This window comes from Nicotiana tabacum, chromosome 22, assembly GCF_000715075.1.
Source record: "Nicotiana tabacum cultivar K326 chromosome 22, ASM71507v2, whole genome shotgun sequence".
Taxonomy (NCBI): domain Eukaryota; kingdom Viridiplantae; phylum Streptophyta; class Magnoliopsida; order Solanales; family Solanaceae; genus Nicotiana; species Nicotiana tabacum.
In genome coordinates this window covers 23,636,754-23,654,458 of record NC_134101.1, presented here as the reverse complement: position 1 = coordinate 23,654,458, position 17,705 = coordinate 23,636,754, and the positions used below count along the sequence as shown (strand labels likewise).

The 17,705-nt window shown below is 35.3% G+C and overlaps 2 protein-coding genes across 2 annotated transcripts; one reads left to right on the top strand and one right to left on the bottom strand.

Annotated features, from left to right (window-relative positions):
• Window positions 1–6,980: 6,980 nt before the first annotated feature.
• LOC142175746 (uncharacterized) lies at window positions 6,981–7,562 on the top strand. The gene has a single exon (XM_075242732.1). It carries the CDS (start codon window positions 6,981–6,983, stop codon window positions 7,560–7,562), a length of 582 nt encoding a protein of 193 aa, XP_075098833.1.
• Window positions 7,563–16,374: 8,812 nt separating this feature from the next.
• Window positions 16,375–17,497, bottom strand: LOC107762606 (abscisic acid receptor PYR1-like). The gene has a single exon (XM_016580974.2). The coding sequence runs from the start codon at window positions 17,364–17,366 to the stop codon at window positions 16,698–16,700; it is 669 nt and encodes a 222-aa protein (XP_016436460.1). The 5' UTR covers window positions 17,367–17,497; the 3' UTR covers window positions 16,375–16,697.
• Window positions 17,498–17,705: the final 208 nt, after the last annotated feature.

Below are 17,705 nucleotides of genomic sequence, written 5' to 3'. Positions count from 1 at the left end.
CCCAGTAGCACCAAGATATCTGAAATTCTTGTATGTGTTAGTTTTATTATTTTACATCTTAGTTTTATAATTTTATATGTTTGTTTGTAAATTAAATAATTAATTTTTATAATTATACAAGATTTAATTATTAAGTATTCACATATGGGTTCCAGGCTCGATATTTGAGGCCCTATAGCACCAAGATATCCGAAATTCTTGTATGTATTAGTTTTATTATTTTACATGTTAGTTTTATAATTGTATATGTTTATTTGTAAATTAAATAATTAATTTCTCATGTTATTTTCTTACGATCGTTGACTAGAATTGGATAGAGTTTGTGTTTGATCTATCGGCTATTTTGACGTATTTTTAGATATAAAAGATACCTAAATGATTAATTTCAATAACTACAGGAATACTACGCTAAAAGGCACTACATTTTACTACGCTAAAAGGGCACTATATTACTAGTCTTTAAGCAAATAAATAATCTAAACCAGATAAAAATAACAAATACATTTAATCACAAAACATTCACGAAAATACATATACAACATTATAAAGTAACTTATTAATATTTTTTTGAACAAATAATAATTATTTCTCAATTTTTACATATATTTTTAGCATACTAATATCTTAGTCCGGATAAAAATAACATATCAGTTTAATCGCAAAAAAAAATACAAAATAACATAGGAAACATTTAAAACAACTAATATGCATTTTTTATACGAGTTTCGACAAAAACTAAATCGGAATACCTCGATTTATATTTTTTGGAAAGTTGAAAATTTGAATCCGAAACGAGCAACCCACAACGAGAGAAGGCTTAGCTAGGATGTGAGACAAAGAATCTTTACATTTTGTGGGACCGGTGGGGTCCATTCGAGTTTTTTGGCTCGTTAATGGGGGGACTGCTGGACTATTAAAAATGAGGGGGGAGGGGGGGAGGGGGGTTGCAATCTGTTTTGAACGTGGGGGAAGGGAAGGGGACGAGTATTTGAACATGTATAGCGCGGTTTAATTAAGGCGCTATACATATAGCGTCTTAATAAACCGCGCTATACATAGACGTCTAATCAGCTTCATATATAGCGCCCTTTTAAAGGGCGCTATATCTTAACGTCCAAAGACGTTAAGGTATAACGCCCAATAAAAGGACGCTATATATAGTTTGGTCACTAAATTATTTTTTCAGTTATCTCGGTCTTTTGAGTCCAAAAAGATTATATTTAGGTTCCGGACTCGACCTCCGATCCATAATTCACTGCTTCTTTCTGTAATCATCTTTTTATCCCAATCTGAAACCTTTTTTCCATAATTCACTGCTTCTTTCTGTAATCATCTTTTTATCCCAATCTGAAACCTTTTTTGACCACTCCTTAAGGGCTTTTTTTTTCATCAAAACTTTTCCTTGGTTGATTTTTTGGCAGATTCTTTTCTGCTTTTTCTGGCACGTGCATAAAACTTTCCTGTAATCATGATTTACAAATTTTTGCTCCGGGTGGTATTAGATATATATATACTTTGGACAAGTGTAAGGATCATAAATAACTGGCAAAATTTTTAGAGTATACTAGTAAGGGAGGGACCAAAAGTGCTATTATCCTAAAGAAAATAACTAAAAAGATACAGTAGTTATCAGTTTTCACTAGATATAACGAGCTACTTAGACAATTTTGGAGGATATGTTTGATAGTTATTGGAGGTTTATGAGATTGAGAGTGTGGAAGGAGGATTGAGGACGGCATAGCTATGTTAGTATACCTATGCTATACTTCCTCCATTACAATTTTATGTGAATTTATTATTTTTGGTCTGTTTCAAAAACAATACTTTTTTATTAAAATTGAAAAATAATTAATTTAAATTAATCTATCCTTTATGAGAAATATTTATAGTCACACAAATGTTATGATATTTGTCACGACCCAAAACTTAACATGTCGTGACAGCGCCTATCATAGTACTAGACAAGCCGACAACCACAAATAACCATGCATCTTTAAATTTAAAACATAATTAAATAAGCTTAATAGTGAAAATATCATAATAACTAATAAGAAAACACCGCTACTCAATACAAAATTTTCCAGAATCCGGGTGTTACTCAATACATGAACATCTATATGACAACATAGTCTGACCGCTAAAAACACTGTCTAGGAAGATAGAACAGTACTAATAAACTGAAAAAGGAGGAGAGCCAAGGTCTGCGAACGCCAAGGCAGCTACTTCGATAGTCTCCGAACAGATAAAGCTCGAAAGCTAGCAACCGCCGTGCCCAGAAGTACCTAGATCTGCGCACGAAGTGCAGAGTGTAGTATGAGTACAACCGACATAATATACTCAATAAGTAACAAGACTAACCTTGGGAGGAAAGTAGTGACGAGCTCAGAAAGGTACGGTCGAAATCCAGACAATAACAGTAATAACTCAGAAACAAATCCAATAATCAATTTGTAGACAGTTCAGAAATGTAAATATGCTTTCAAGTAATTAACAGTTTAAGCTCAATACGGATGAAATATGCCAAGTATGACTGATATGAGGAATGCTACATCTCTATATCTACATGTTAATGTGCATGTCACAGGTAATGCATCAAAATAATGGCCTCACTTACTCACACTCTCAAAATAATCAATCTGTCTGTCTCAACTCTCACTCATCACACTCAGTCACTCAGTACTGTGTGGTACCTGTGCTCACTGCTCGTATGTCAGACTCCGGAGGGCGGATCCTGCCTAAATGCTAATAAAAATTATTGCGGCTCGCAACCCGATCCCATCATGAATCAATAATACATGTTGCGTTATGCATCCCGATCCCATCATGAATCAATGATACCCGATGCGGCGTGCATTCCGATCCCATCATGAATCAATAGTACCCGCTATGGTGCGCAGCCCGATCCCATAAATATTACTCACAAACATGCCCTCGGCCTCACTCAGTCATCAATCTCTCCATTCTGTCGGGCTCACAACACTCATGCCAATCAGCTCAAAATAATGATACATGATGTAACAATAAATGATAACAGAGACTGAGACATGATATGCAAATGATGAATGCGTTTGAGTATATAACTGTAATTTAAGCAAATAACTCAACAGTAGAAGAATGACCTTTGTGGATCCCAACAGTACCATCATATAGCCTAAACAAGATTTCTAACATGAATTACAGCTCAGATTTTCTAACACATGGAGTAAACATGAATAATAGCAAGATTAGATGACTATAAAGTTCCACAGAGTCAACCGAGTCACAATTACTACAGTGCACGCCCACACGCCCGTCACCTATCATATGCGTCACCTCAACACCAATCACATAATACGTATTTCAGGGATTCATACCCTCAGAACCAAGTTTAGAAGTGTTACTTATCTCAAACTATGCAAATCTCTACTCCAACAAGCCTTTGCCTCGCAAACCGGCCTCCGAACGACTCGAATCTAACCACAAACAACTCGATACAGTCAACACAAGCTATAGGAATTAATTTCATATGATAAAGCTAAGTTCTTTAACATAAGTAAAAAGAGTAAACTCAAAAAGTCAACCCCGAGTCCACATCTCGGAATCTGACAAAATTAACAAAATCCGAATACCCATTCAATCACGAGTCCAACCATACTAAAATTATCAAATTCTGACACCAAATCATCACTCAAATCTCCAAATCTCACTCTCCAATCCCTAGTCTAAAATTTCACCTTAAAAACACATAATCTATGTGGGAAATTCAATGGATATTCAATATTAATGAATAGAAATGATCAAAAGTGGCTTACCTCTTGAAATCTAGTGAAATCCCCTTCAAATATCGCCTCAATCCGAGCTCCCAAAGTTCAAAAATGAATAAAATCTCGGAAACCTTCGAATATATACACTGCCCAGGCATTTCGCACCTGTAAAGCAAAGGGTCGCACTTGCGATCCAACTTTTGCGGAGAAAACATCGCTTCTGCGAAGAACACTAGACACCCAACCTCGCGCACTTGCGATCTCCTCTTCGCACCCGCGGGACAGCATCTGCGGACAAACCCATCGCTTCTGCGATCCCATTTACACTGCCCAGCTCTGCTTCTGCGGAACACTTTGCACAGAAGTGCGCCTGTTTCTGTAGATTTCTCCTCCGCACCTGCGCTTCCCAGCAACCTTCTCCCTTTTCGCACCTGCGCCTCCACTCTCTGCATCTGCAAACTCGCAGGTGCGGCCAAAATCTCGCACCTGTGCATTCCCTCAGGCCAACCAAAATCCGCTTTTGCGATGCCAATCATGCTTATGCGGGCTCGCACCTGTGACCAAATCCTTCGCTGGTGCGATCGCACCAGACCAGAACTCTTCAGCAACTTCCTAAGTCTAAATTCCAATCCGTTAACCATCTAAAATCCACCTGAGGCCCCCGGGACCTCAACCAAACATATCAACAAATCCTAAAACACGATACGAATTTAGTCGAGGCCTCAAATCACATCAAACAACATCAAAAATACGAATCACACCCCAATTCAAACCAATTGAAACTAATAAATTTTCAACTTCTACAATCGATGCCGAAACCTATCAAATCAACTCCGATTGACCTTAAATTTTGCACACAACTCATAAATGACATAATGGAACTATTCCAACTTCTGGATTCAAAATCCCAGTCTGGTAACTACAAAGTCAACTCTCGGTCAAATTTCTCAACTTTTAACTTTTCCAACTTTCGCCAATTCAAGCCAAACTCATCTACGAACTTTCAAATCAATATTCGGACATAAACCTAAGTCCAAAATCACTATACGGATCTATCAAAACCATCAAAACTCTGTTCCGGGGTCAATTATACATAAGTCAACATCCAGTCAACTCTTCCAACTTAGGCTTCCAACCTTGGGACTAAGTGTTCCGAATCATCCCGGAACTAAACCAACCACCCTCGCAAGTCATATAACAACAAATAAGTATAAAATAAGCAATAAATGGGGGAACAGGGCTATAATACTCAAAATGACCGGTCGGGTCGTTATAATATTTTTAAGATCACAAGTTTCAAAAGTCTTACAGCCACACAAATATTATGACATGTTTATCTAAAATTCTTCCTTCCTTTCTTAAGCAGTTAAATATGTTCATATAAATTGAAATGAAGGGAGTATGAAAGTACCATTATCATGCACAATAAGGTTGTGGGGCTATTTTCACGCTTCTATTCGTGATAAAAGCTCTAATCGGTTATCAAAATGAGATATAACTCATAAACAGCTAGAGTACTAATACAATATTTGGTGTAAGTTGGGAAAAAAATCTAATTTGAAGCTTTTTTTATTTAATTCACCCAGTCTGCATCACCCGAGGTGATTGGGGGTTTAATAGACTCGTACCTTGTATATTGATAAACAAGAATAAAATGGAGGGGGACATAAAACCAAGACCTTCGAGGTACATAATAATAGATCATAGTTGACTATTTTACTACAAACCAAAGTAAGCTTAGACCGTGCCTTAACAAAAAAGGAGAAGAGCTACTCCAAGTATGGACTACTAAGCACATGTAGCTCTTCCTGGGAAATCATGGAAGCTCAAAGAACCAACTCGAGTATTTTTGGCCTCTTATTCTAAAGGCGGGGATTTGCATTCTATCAATTATGATTGTTCCTTTTATCTCCTTGGAAAGATTGTCCTCAGCAAAGAAGAGTTGTTTTTTAGTGACAGATGTTGCATGTTTGGACCGTAGGTCTGCCACTCAAACCATTCCCTCTCAGAAGTAATGTTTAACCACGATATTATGATGCTGGACCATGAATTGAATTTGAAGGATGTCTTCTAATAGCTTTCATGGCTTTGTATTTAATTTGAAGTTGAGACTTAAAAAAAGTGTTTTGAAGTTGAAGTTATATTTAGACATGAATTTCATTTTGAAAAAAAGTTCTGTAAATGAGAATCATTACTCCTATTTCACTTAGAAATATTCTTCAAATAACTTTTTAACTTCATATTCTCTTATCTTATGTTGAAGTTGAAATTATAAATCAAATTGTGAAACAATTGTTAACATAAGGCAAAATACATCGACAACCCCTTAAAGTTATCCATACTTTAAGGGGTTGTCGATGTATTTTGCCTTATATTAATAATTATTTCACAATAAAGGAAAGGCAATTATTGAGATAAAGGATGCTGGGAGAAGAGGACAACATGAGGATCGAGGTCCACCATGCCCTTTAATTTCTAACTCTCTATGATCATTATCACTTGGAATATTAGGGGCCTAAATCGGGCTCATAAGCAGAAAGAGGTTAAAACCTTTCTGGCTAAAAATAAAGTAGATGTAATGGGATGTATTGAAACCAGAGTCAAAGAACATAAGGCTAAGAAAATACAAAAAAAATTGCTAAGGGGTAAAATGTATACTGCAATTATCCTTATGCTGTAAAAGATAGAATTTGGATATTGTGGAGAGTACACATACAGCTGCAGATTATTCACACTACAGATCAATTCATCCATTGCCTAGTGGAGGATACCAGCACTCAAATTAAAATACATCTCAGTATCATTTATGCCCAGAATGATGGCCAACAAAGGGAGAATCTATGGGGAGGGGGGGACCTTAAACAGATAAATATACAGGCTCAGGAGACATGGCTACTTAGTGGAGACTTTAGCAATGTACTATCCTATGATGATAGAATAGGGTCCCCTGTAACCATTGCTGAAACATAGGGATTCAAAGATGTGATTGACTCTCTACAGCTTACCCCTCTTAGAGCCAAAGGTTGGCATTATACTTGGACAAATAATCAAGGTACTGGATCAAGAATATATAGCAAGATAGATTAGGATTTGGGAAGCTACCAGTGGATACAACAATATGGTCATGTAGAGGTAGATTTTTTGAATCCATCAGTCTCTGATCACTCCCCTATCCTAATCAAATATGGTAGACAAAAGTTATTAAATCCTAAATCATTTAGGCTATACACAAATATCATGGAGATTCCACAATTCCAACATATTATTCAGTATCTTTGGAGTCAGAATTATGATGGAACACATGTGCATCATATCTGGAGTAAGCTGAAGGTTATGAAGACACAGCTGAAAGACACTAATACTTATATGGCTTCATATAAACAAAAGCTTGAGCAGGTAAGAAAAAAATTGGATATTGTTCAGAACCAAATTCAGCAAGATCCTCTAGCACAGGACTTATTCGATTTAGAGAAAGACACACTAGCTGACATTAAGAAATGGAACAATATTGAGGAACAAGTAATGAGGCAGAAGTCCAAGGCTTGCTGGATTGAATGTGGTGATGCAAATACAAAGTATTTTCATGCTCAATGGAAGATTAGATCCAGTCAGAATAGTATAGCATCCATATATACTGATAGAGGAATAAAGTTAACAGATCCCAAATTGGTTGAGCAGGAATTCATCAGAGTGTTTCAATCCTTGATGGGAGATTGTGTTGCTGAAATACCTTATACAAACACAGCTATAATCAAGGAAGGACCATGCTTAAATATATCACAACAAAGAGATTTGATTCGGGATGTTACAAATGAGTAAATAACAGCTGCAGTATGGGAGATGCCTAAAGACAAAGCACCAGGGGTTGATGGATTCCCTGTGGAGTTCTTTACTAGGAACTGGGATATAGTGAAGGAGAATATCTTTGAAGTTATAAAGAACTTCTTTTCTACCAGTAGCCTGCCTGGAATGATCAACACTAAAGCCATCACATTAGTACCTAAAGTTTTAGCACCTTCAACAGTCAAGGACTATAGGCCTATTGCATGATGTACTACAGTGTATAAGATTATTTCTAAAGTCATCACAAAAAGAATCAAATCTGTTCTTGATGGATTAATTGGTCACTCTCAATCAGCATTCATTAAAGGGAGGTGTATTATTGATAACATTCTACTAAGTCATGAACTGTTTAAAGGATACTCTAAAAAGGGTGTCTTTCCTAGATGTGTGCTGAAGGTGGACCTGAGGAAAACTTATGATACTTTGGAATGGAGTTTTCTCAGAATAATGCTTATTGATCTTGGTTTTCCCTTAAAGTTTGTGCAATGGATAATGACATGTGTTACTACAATGTCATATTCCTTAGTAGTTAATGGAGGACTGACCAAGCCTTTCAAAGGAAAAAGGGGGATTAGACAAGGAGATCCAATGTCTCCGTACTTGTTTGTTATTGCAATGAAATATCTGGGTAGAGAAATGAGACAACTGCATAAGAATGGAAACTTCAATTTTCATCCTAGGTGCAGGAAGTTGAACAGTACACATATATATTTTGCTGATGATATCTTGATGTATTGCAGAGCTGATTTTGAGTCTATAAAGATCCTAAATGCTGCCTTTCATAGGTTCTCAGTTGCCTCTGGTTTACAGGCAAATATAAGCAAAAGTGCTATATATATAGCTGGAATCTCTCAAACTGAAAAACAGGAAATCCTTGAAGCTTTGGGTTTTACTGAAGGAAAGTTTCCTTTCAAATACTTGGGGATCCCTCTAGATGCAAAGAAGCTAGGAGTCCATCAATATTTACCTCTTATTGAGAAGATAACAGCAAGGATCACATGCTGGTCACAAAACTTCTATCTTATACTGGTAGATGTCAATTGATCAAGGCTGTTATTTTTGGTATTCAAACTTATTGGGCACAGATTTTTATTCTTCCAAAGAAGGTGATGAAAGCAATTGAAGTAATATGCAAAACTTTCCTATGGACTGGTACTGCTACTATCTCAAAGAAAGCACTAGTGGCTTGGGAAAAGGTGTGCAGGCTAGTAGCTGCTAGAGGTCTCAATATACTAGACATAAAATTGTGGAACAAATCAGCAATTATAAAACATCTGTGGGATATAACAAGAAAGAAAGACTGCTTATGGATAATGTGGGTGCACAGCTTCGATATAAAGAACGGGAATCTGGAAACAATGATCACACCTAAGGCTGCATCTTGGGTGGTGAGGAAGATACTAGAAAGTAGAAGTTTGATTATGGAGCATCAACAACTTCAAGGAAACATTCACAACAGATTGCAGACAATGTGCAAAAATGCAAAGTTCCAGATAAAACAGATGTACTTGAAGCTAATACCAGTTTACCCCAGAGTTGAATGGAAAAGCTTGATGCTGCACACAAATATACATCTAAGATATAGATTCACCTTATGGCTTGCAACACAGCAGAGACTAGCTACAGTGGAAAGACTATTGAAGATTGGCATCCAAGTTCCTGCAGCATGTACATTCTGTGGACATAACCTGGAATCCTTTAGCCACTTGTTCTTTGAATGTACCATTACAAAGAAATTGTGGTCCAAACTATGTTCATGACTGAGACATAAGAGGAGCATTGAAGATTGGGAAACAGAACTGAATTGGGCATGCAAGAAAGCCAAAAGCAGAAAAGGAACAAATGTTATTACTAGCTGTATGTTTGCTATGACTGTTGCACTGATTTGGAAGGAGAGGAACAAAATCAGATTTGACAAAGCTAAGTTTGATGAACTTCAAATCTTCAGAGAGATAGTGCTTGCTACACATACATATTAGAGGTAAGAACATAGGTAAGTGTAAAGAGGCATTGCAACAACTGGATTGGATTACATAGTTGAATTAAAAGTAGAAGTCCTTGCTGTAGTTGGTTTAACAAGTGTCTGTATTGAGCAATAGTATAGGATAGATAGACACAAATTGGCAGTAGCAGATTGTGATGTAATTGGGAGAAGCCTGTCAAAGTTGCTCCTCGGACTCAATTGTACATATTTTTGAGTATCAATAGAATATAATTTTAACTCAAAAAAAAGTTGTCCATACTTTTCACTTACACACTTCATCTTAAGTTCGTTATATTTGGATACTCCAATCATTAAGACGCAAAACTGATAGGCATCCAATTAATACAAAAAGATGCATGTAATTCACACACCAGAGCGACCAATAAGATGGAGAGACATGGATTTAATTTTAAACAATCGAAAAAGTTTTGAAAAAAAAGAAAAAAATTAAAAGAAAATAAGAACCCCAACCCACCCATTCGTCATCTTCCCCATGACCCCCTCCCGTCTTCTTATGCTGAAAGAACAAAAGATACCTCATGTCGTCTTCTCCATAGACTCACCCCTGCCACCATTCTCCTTTCTCCTAATCACCACCCTCCAACCCTCTGCAACATTTAGAACAGGCATAAGAAACAACTAAAAATTTATGTGTCATGAAAGATTAACCCAGATTGTCGAAAAATAAATCCACCAACAACAAATATTAGTGATTTGCTTCAAATGGCCAAACCTGGAGTTTCCAAAGATACCATGCGGCTCGATAGGGTTTGTAATGAATATTTTAGTGATGCCCCAAGATAAAGGCACTAATCCAGCAAGCTCGCCGGTGCCGGAACCTATGCGTTTCAGATCTAAAAAACTGTTCAAAAAGGTTTCAGCCCTCGTATCTGAAGGGAGAAGTGTCAGAATTGTGTGGGAAGCACGAACAACCTGCAGATTGAATCAGCTACTTTAGTTTTTGACAAATTTCAATAATAGAAAGGGTGCAGAGATTGGTGAAATGGAATCTAGGCATGGTGAAGTAGGGCAACATGTCTGTAATAGTGGCTAAAGAATTTGAGACACTACAAAAAAAAACTGAAATTAGCTACGAACGTCGTCGCTAATATGTCGCTAAATTGCCCGTAGCTAGCAGAATTTCTTGATAATCTGTCACTAATCCGTCGCTAAATAAGATTAGCGATGAATTTTTCTGTATAGTTACAGAATTTGTCCGTCGCTAAAACCAGTTTTTTTAGTAGTGAGGTGAGAAAAACAAAGAAGAATAAATGTTTGAGATTTTCTAGCAATGAAAACTAAAGCAAACATGGCGAGTGAAAGAATTATGAGGAAAAAGAAAGAAAAAAATTTTAAAAAGAAAAACGGATATCTCACGCTCTGAAAAATGGCGTGATACACGCACTATGCCATATTATCAAATTGTGTCTAAATGACACAGTAAAAACCTAATTAAAGTGTTCAAATGAAACGGACATTAGATGAAATATTTAAGTGAAAAATGTGGATAACTTTAAGGGGCGTATTTTGAATAACATTTGTAGTTAGAAATAATGAAATACGTAATTCTCACACCCATGGCCTCACATCAATTTACAATGTTGAAACTTGAACCCTACTAACCAAAAACGACCCCACACCATAACATGACCATCTTGAACTGTGTCCCTTGATTGGTGGAGAGTAGGGTTGTGTATGGATCGGATTGGATTTAGTACATTTCGAATTTCAGATTCTACAAAATGCAATCCGAATCCGCTCAGAATTAATATCGGACGGATCGGATTTTAAATTTTGGACCGGATAAATATTTCAGATTTTCAGATCAGATTATACGTATTATTAAGGCTATTGCTAATCTAATCGACTAATGCATCTGCCCTATCTGCTTCTTCTGTGTTCTGTGCTAATACAAACATATCTTTGCTTTTCATCCCTTTTATCAGCATTGCATCTCTAAGAAAATATTTTTCTGGAGGTTCGAGTTGTTATGTCTCTAAGTTGCAAAACTCATACTTATATTTTCTTTGTGGAAGAGGCAATACAACAAGAAAAATTTATGTTTCTGCAATTATGAGGGTACTATGGTACCAATATAGCTAAATCTAGCAATTGTAAAGGTTATAACTTGAAGGAAGATGTAATGGAAGTACTAGCTATCCGAAATTAATGTTTAGTATTTATACATGCCCTAATAATTTCAAATTTCGGATCGGATCAGATTAAAATTATACCAATCCGAATATTCAAAATTTTAATAAACATAATTCAAAATTCGATCCCAATAACCGAAATCCGAAATTGAACGGATCGGTTCGGATTTGGAATATCCGATCCAAATGCACAACCCTAGGGGAGAGAAGCCAATTTCAGCCATTTAGATTGGGGCAATACCCTGTAGGGACAGTTTTTATATATATATATATATATATATATATATATATATATATATATATATATATATATATATATATATATATTTAAAATAAATAAAAGGGACCTTTTCCATTAAAGCAGAAGAGATAAGAGAGAACAATTCCTGAAAATTTGTTAGTTTCTTTGCTTTTCATCCCTTTTATCAGCATTGCATCTCTAAGAAAATATTTTTCTGGAGGTTCGAGTTGTTATGTCTCTAAGTTGCAAAACTCATACTTATATTTTCTTTGTGGAAGAGGCAATACAGCAAGAAAAATTCATGTTTCTGCAATTATGAGGGTACTATGGTACCAATGTAGCTAAATCTAGCAATTGTAAAGGTAATAACTTGAAGGAAGATGTAAAGGAAGTACTAGTTATCCGAAATTAATGTTTAGTATTTATACATGCCCTAATAATTTCGAATTTCGGATTGGATCGGATTAAAATTATACCAATCTGAATATTCGAAATTTTAATAAACATAATCCGAAATCCGAAATCCGAAATTAAACGGATCGGTTCGGATTTGGAATATCCAATCCAAATGCACAGCCCTAGGGGAGAGAAGCCAATTTCAGCCATTTCTTGATTGGTGCATGAATCTTGAAAGATTGGGGCAATACCCTGTAGGGACAGTTCCATGTGGATATATATATATATATATATATATATATATATATATATATATATATATATATATATATATATAAATAAAAGGGACCTTTTCCATTAAAGCAGAAGAGATAAGAGAGAACAATTCCTGAAAAATTGTTAGTACTAGCTTTTAGTGAAAAATACTACTCCATCCGTTTCAAATTAAATGAGATACTTTCCTTTTTAGTATGTTTCAAAATAAATGACACATTTTTAAATTTGAAAATAATTCAACTTTAAACTCTTCATTTTACTCATTTTATCCTTAATGAGAAGCTTTTATAACCACACAAATTTTATGGTCCACAAAGCTTTTACCCCTTAAGCTTTTAAGACCACAAGTTTTAAAAGTCATCTTTTATTTTCTTAAACTCCGTACCGAGTTAAAATATCTCATCTAAATTGAAAAGGAGGGAGTACTAAAACGGTACACAAAATCAGGATAATAATCTAAGAATAAAGTTTAGGATTAACTTTATTCTATGTTTGGTTTAGGATATCAACCAATTCGAGATAATTTTTACACTAAAATTATAAAATTAGTTATCTCACGCCGTCACACATGCGATATTCCACCATTATACCAAACAACCGAATAGAATGTAGAGTGAAGACAAAAGAACATGCATGCTCATCTCCCCCAAGGAAACCCCAAAAGAAGAAAAGGGGGAGGGGGGAGGGGATAATTAGAGAAATGAATTAAAGGTGAGAACTTGTCCAGAAATAGGAATCTATCTGCTTCTTGCCTGGATGTTCTTTTTTTTTTTTTTTTTTACCAAACAGAACACGATATTAATGATGGTCAAGTCAACAAGGTCTTTAAAATGACAGTCAAAGCAAAAAGAATAACAAAAATTTAGTGCCAAAAAAATAATGAAGGAAGTTGACGCAGATTTAGTACAGCTTTTACATGATGCTCACTAAAGAAGCCTTACCCATGTCTATTAGAGATTAAATGCTTAATACATATTTTGTCTGAAAATCCTTAATTTGACATTTACACTTCATGGTAAAACTTTTACACACCAAATCTTACATGCATTGATGATGTTCCCTCTTTTTTAACTTGCTTTCTTAGATATAGGCGTGGGCGTCCAGCCGAGCCAAGATAAATTGAATTGAATCCAAACCTAACCCACCCCCCACCCCCCAAAAAAAGAAAAGGGGGAGGTGGGGGGGGGGTTGCTACCAATTATGGAATATAATTAAACCAACCAATAAACGAAAAGAAAATTTCGATCAAGTTTTAAGTCGACCAGTTGATGTTGTCAAGTCGAATTCGGATTAACCAACCAATAAATTTAAGATAATAAATGCATAAAGGGAAAAATAAACACCTCTTATCTCTATCTTATACTCTCTGTCTTTTCAAGTATGCCAATAGGCAAAGGACAAAGGAACAAGGGAAGGGCATGTATTCTTTATTCCTAACTAACACAAGCCTCCAAAAAGAAAGTTGTCCAAACTGCTACTGCCCTGATTCCAACTCCCCCCCTGCTTTTGGCATTTCTTCTGGACTTTTCTTTATTATTTTATTTGTTTCAATTTATGTGATAGTAATATTTGAAATGTAGCCATAAAGATTCTTTATGCAACATGGGAGTATAATATTTCCCCTTTTGGAGTTTTGATCCCCACATCCTTCCCCCCTCTCAACTTCTTCAATCTCATTTTCAACTATAACTCCAAAATATTAGAAACTAGCTTGGATTTAGTTATTATTCTCACAGTTTAACAGAAGATCAAAGATTCATGCTAAATGACAAAGTCATTGACCGATGAAAATAGCTACAGCTTTACTTCAAACACATGCCAAAGAAAATAATTAATGGATATGCAAATTTACAAATACTAATAATAACTGGAAAATCATCCACTCAAGAGAACAAACTGTCATATATATATATATATGCCAGAATAACTGGAGTAGGAATTTGACAATTAGCTAAAGCCTTCCTACTCAATCAAAAATAGATTGTCCCATTTTTCAATTTACTGCTTAAGTATTAATTCTCCTCCGTTCTTCAGTCTCATTATTTCTATATTGAAAAGGCTCGTGAAAGAAAATTGAGAGAAATACATTCATCGAAAAGAATTTAATTTACGTACATACACAAACTGATGTATAACTTTTTAATATTATAAGTTAAATTAAACCTATTATTATATCATGTTATCTATGTTATTTTCAGATGACTAATTTAATTTATATATGGACAGTTATCAATAGTTAATTTTGCATAAGTTGATAATATAAATTTATTTTTTAATGACGGTGTATAGAAGTTGCTTACGTCGAGATGGCGGTAGGGGTGGTCATATTTCGGTCCGAATCGAAAAAACCGACCGAATCGAAAATATTTTTATTTTGATTTCGGTTATTCGGTTTTTTCGGTCGATTTCGATTTAAAATTTTAAAATTTAAGTTTTTTGGTTCGGTTTTCGGTTATTAATTTATTTGGTTCGGTTAACCGAAAAATCGAATTATTAGCAAACCAACAAATTTTCGGTTGGTTTCAGTCTAATTTATCGAAATTTTGAAACAAAACCAACAAATTCGTCGGTCCAATTATTACATAGAGAGAGCCCAATATGATAATGTTCAAACCGAAAACCGAATCGAAATAAACCGAACCGAAATTAGAAAACCGAACTGAACCAAACTTATTTCAGTTCGGTTTCGGTTACTACTTTTACAAAACCGAAAACCAAATAACCGAACCGAACCGACCGAATGCCCACCCCTAGACGGACAGCAATTTACTAATTATAGCGAGCCAAATTTGGATATTTGTCGCTTTTGAAAACGATACACAAAAATACCTGAAAATAGCACGAGTCATTTCGGATCGGTAATTAAAAAATAGCTAGCGTTTGCAAATTCATTGAAAAATAGCCGTTATTTTGCTGCAACACGAAAAGTTCCAACATAATATACTGGAGTGCACTTATGTATGAACTTTCAACATATTATGCTGGAACTCCAGCACACGAAAAGTTTCAGCATAATATATTGGAGATTGGAGCACATGTATATAAACTTCTAGCATATTATACTGGAACTCCAGTATATTATGCTGAAACTCTAGTATATTATGCTAAAAGTTTACATGTAAAAAACTCGAACTCCAGTATATTATGCTGAAATATTTTTCGAAAACAGTATTTTTGTTCAAATTTATCTTTACATTAAAAATAACTAAATTTTAATTAATTTTAATATTGTGGCTATTTTTCAATCACAGTCTCACTATTTTTGAATTACCCGAGAGAGATCCAATACTGAGTAAATCTTGCAATGGCGTTATATTCATAGACTCTTATTTCAAAGTAAAAAAGGCAAGTGATTAAGCAAATTTAAATTAATATGGAAACTAGGAAGCAAACGTTGAATCTCCACTATAAACTACAAAGAGCAATACAACATCTTCAACAATCAACTTTCATCTCCGTATTAGTCTACGTGTATAACATTCTGTAGATTAGCAAAATGCTACGCCCTCCGTTTCAATTTATGTGAATTTATTTTCTTTTTAGTCCATGTAAAAACAAAATAACCTCTTTCCTTATTTGGAAACAATTTACCTTTATGCAATATGTGTCTCATTTTTAACCACAAGTTCAAAAATTTTCTCTCTTTTCTTAAACTTCGTGTCCAATCAAATTGATTCACATAAATTGGAAACGGATGGAGTATTAATAAGCTAAGGTAGATTAAAATGGAAACTTGGTAAAAAAGTAAAACTTTCCATTTCCACTCAACAACGACACTTTAATTGAAAAAAAAAAGTAAACGGATTTTTTCTTCTTTCAACAAAATAAAAAAGGTACAGAATACAACATCTTCATCTTAACATTTCTTGATTCTGTACATCACATCGACTAAAATGACCTTGTTTCCATGAACCCTTTAAAAAACAAAACATTTCAAAGAAAAACAATTCAGAAATAAACCCAAAACCCAAACCCCCGAAAAAGAAAGCTAAATGGTAAAGAAAAAAGAAAATTAAGATGAAGAAAAAATTAAACCTTTCTGTATCGTCTTTTCAATATTATCAAACGACACCGTTGCCTCCACGAGCTATAGCTTCAGCGACGGAGCCCAATTTCTGAAGATTCAACTTGACGACTGTATCAGCAAAAAGACGAGTGTCTTCTTCAGTATTCCCTTCAGGTACATCAACAACGTAAGATTCCAAAACAACGGTCGAGATTTTCCCATCGCGTTGCTGATCGAATCCATGTACAGTAGTAACTGACCTGTAATTCCTCAACCTATGTTCCCCACCAATTATACTGAAACCCGTAACGTACTTTTCATCATCCAAAATATTAAGCCTCTCAGTACTTGTATCCGCCGGTAAACCGGAGATGACGTTGACGTAACGCGTGGCACCCACAGCGATGGAGAAGTTTTCTCCGACGGAACAGCTCTTGATGAAGTGTTTGTATATCTGGGGTTTGTCGAAACGGCGGACGACGGACCAGACGATGTGCGGCGGCGCGTGGATGCGTTGTGCGAGTAGGGAAGAGCATTGTGTGGCTGAGTTGACTCGGTATGTGTGGAACTCAGTCACACTTGATTTTAGCTCATCGAATTCTTCTGGTGTCAAACCGGGTGGAACCGTTAAGTGATGGGTCGTGTTTGATGACCCGTTTGGTTCTTCTTCGGGCTCTTGATGCTGCTGATGAACGTGGGTCGTTGAGCTCTCAGATTGCTCCATTAAATGGAAAGAGAGAGAGAGAGAGAGGTTTGAAATGAAAAAGATGGAGAAAGAGAAAGGGGGAAAAAGATTTTATTTTGTTTACATTCGTGAGCGATTAAAGGTGAAGAGAAAGGCAAATGGAAAAAATAAAGTGTTTATTTTATTCTTATTTTAATAATAAGTGAATAATAGAAGAGAAGCAATCACTTTGTTCTTTAATGTCCAATAGTCTTTGACTCTATATATTATACTCCCTCCGTTTCAAATTTATGTGAATTTATTTCCTTTTTAGTTTGTGTCAAAGAATGATCTTTTTCCTTATTTGACAACAATTTACCTTTATGCAATGATTTATAG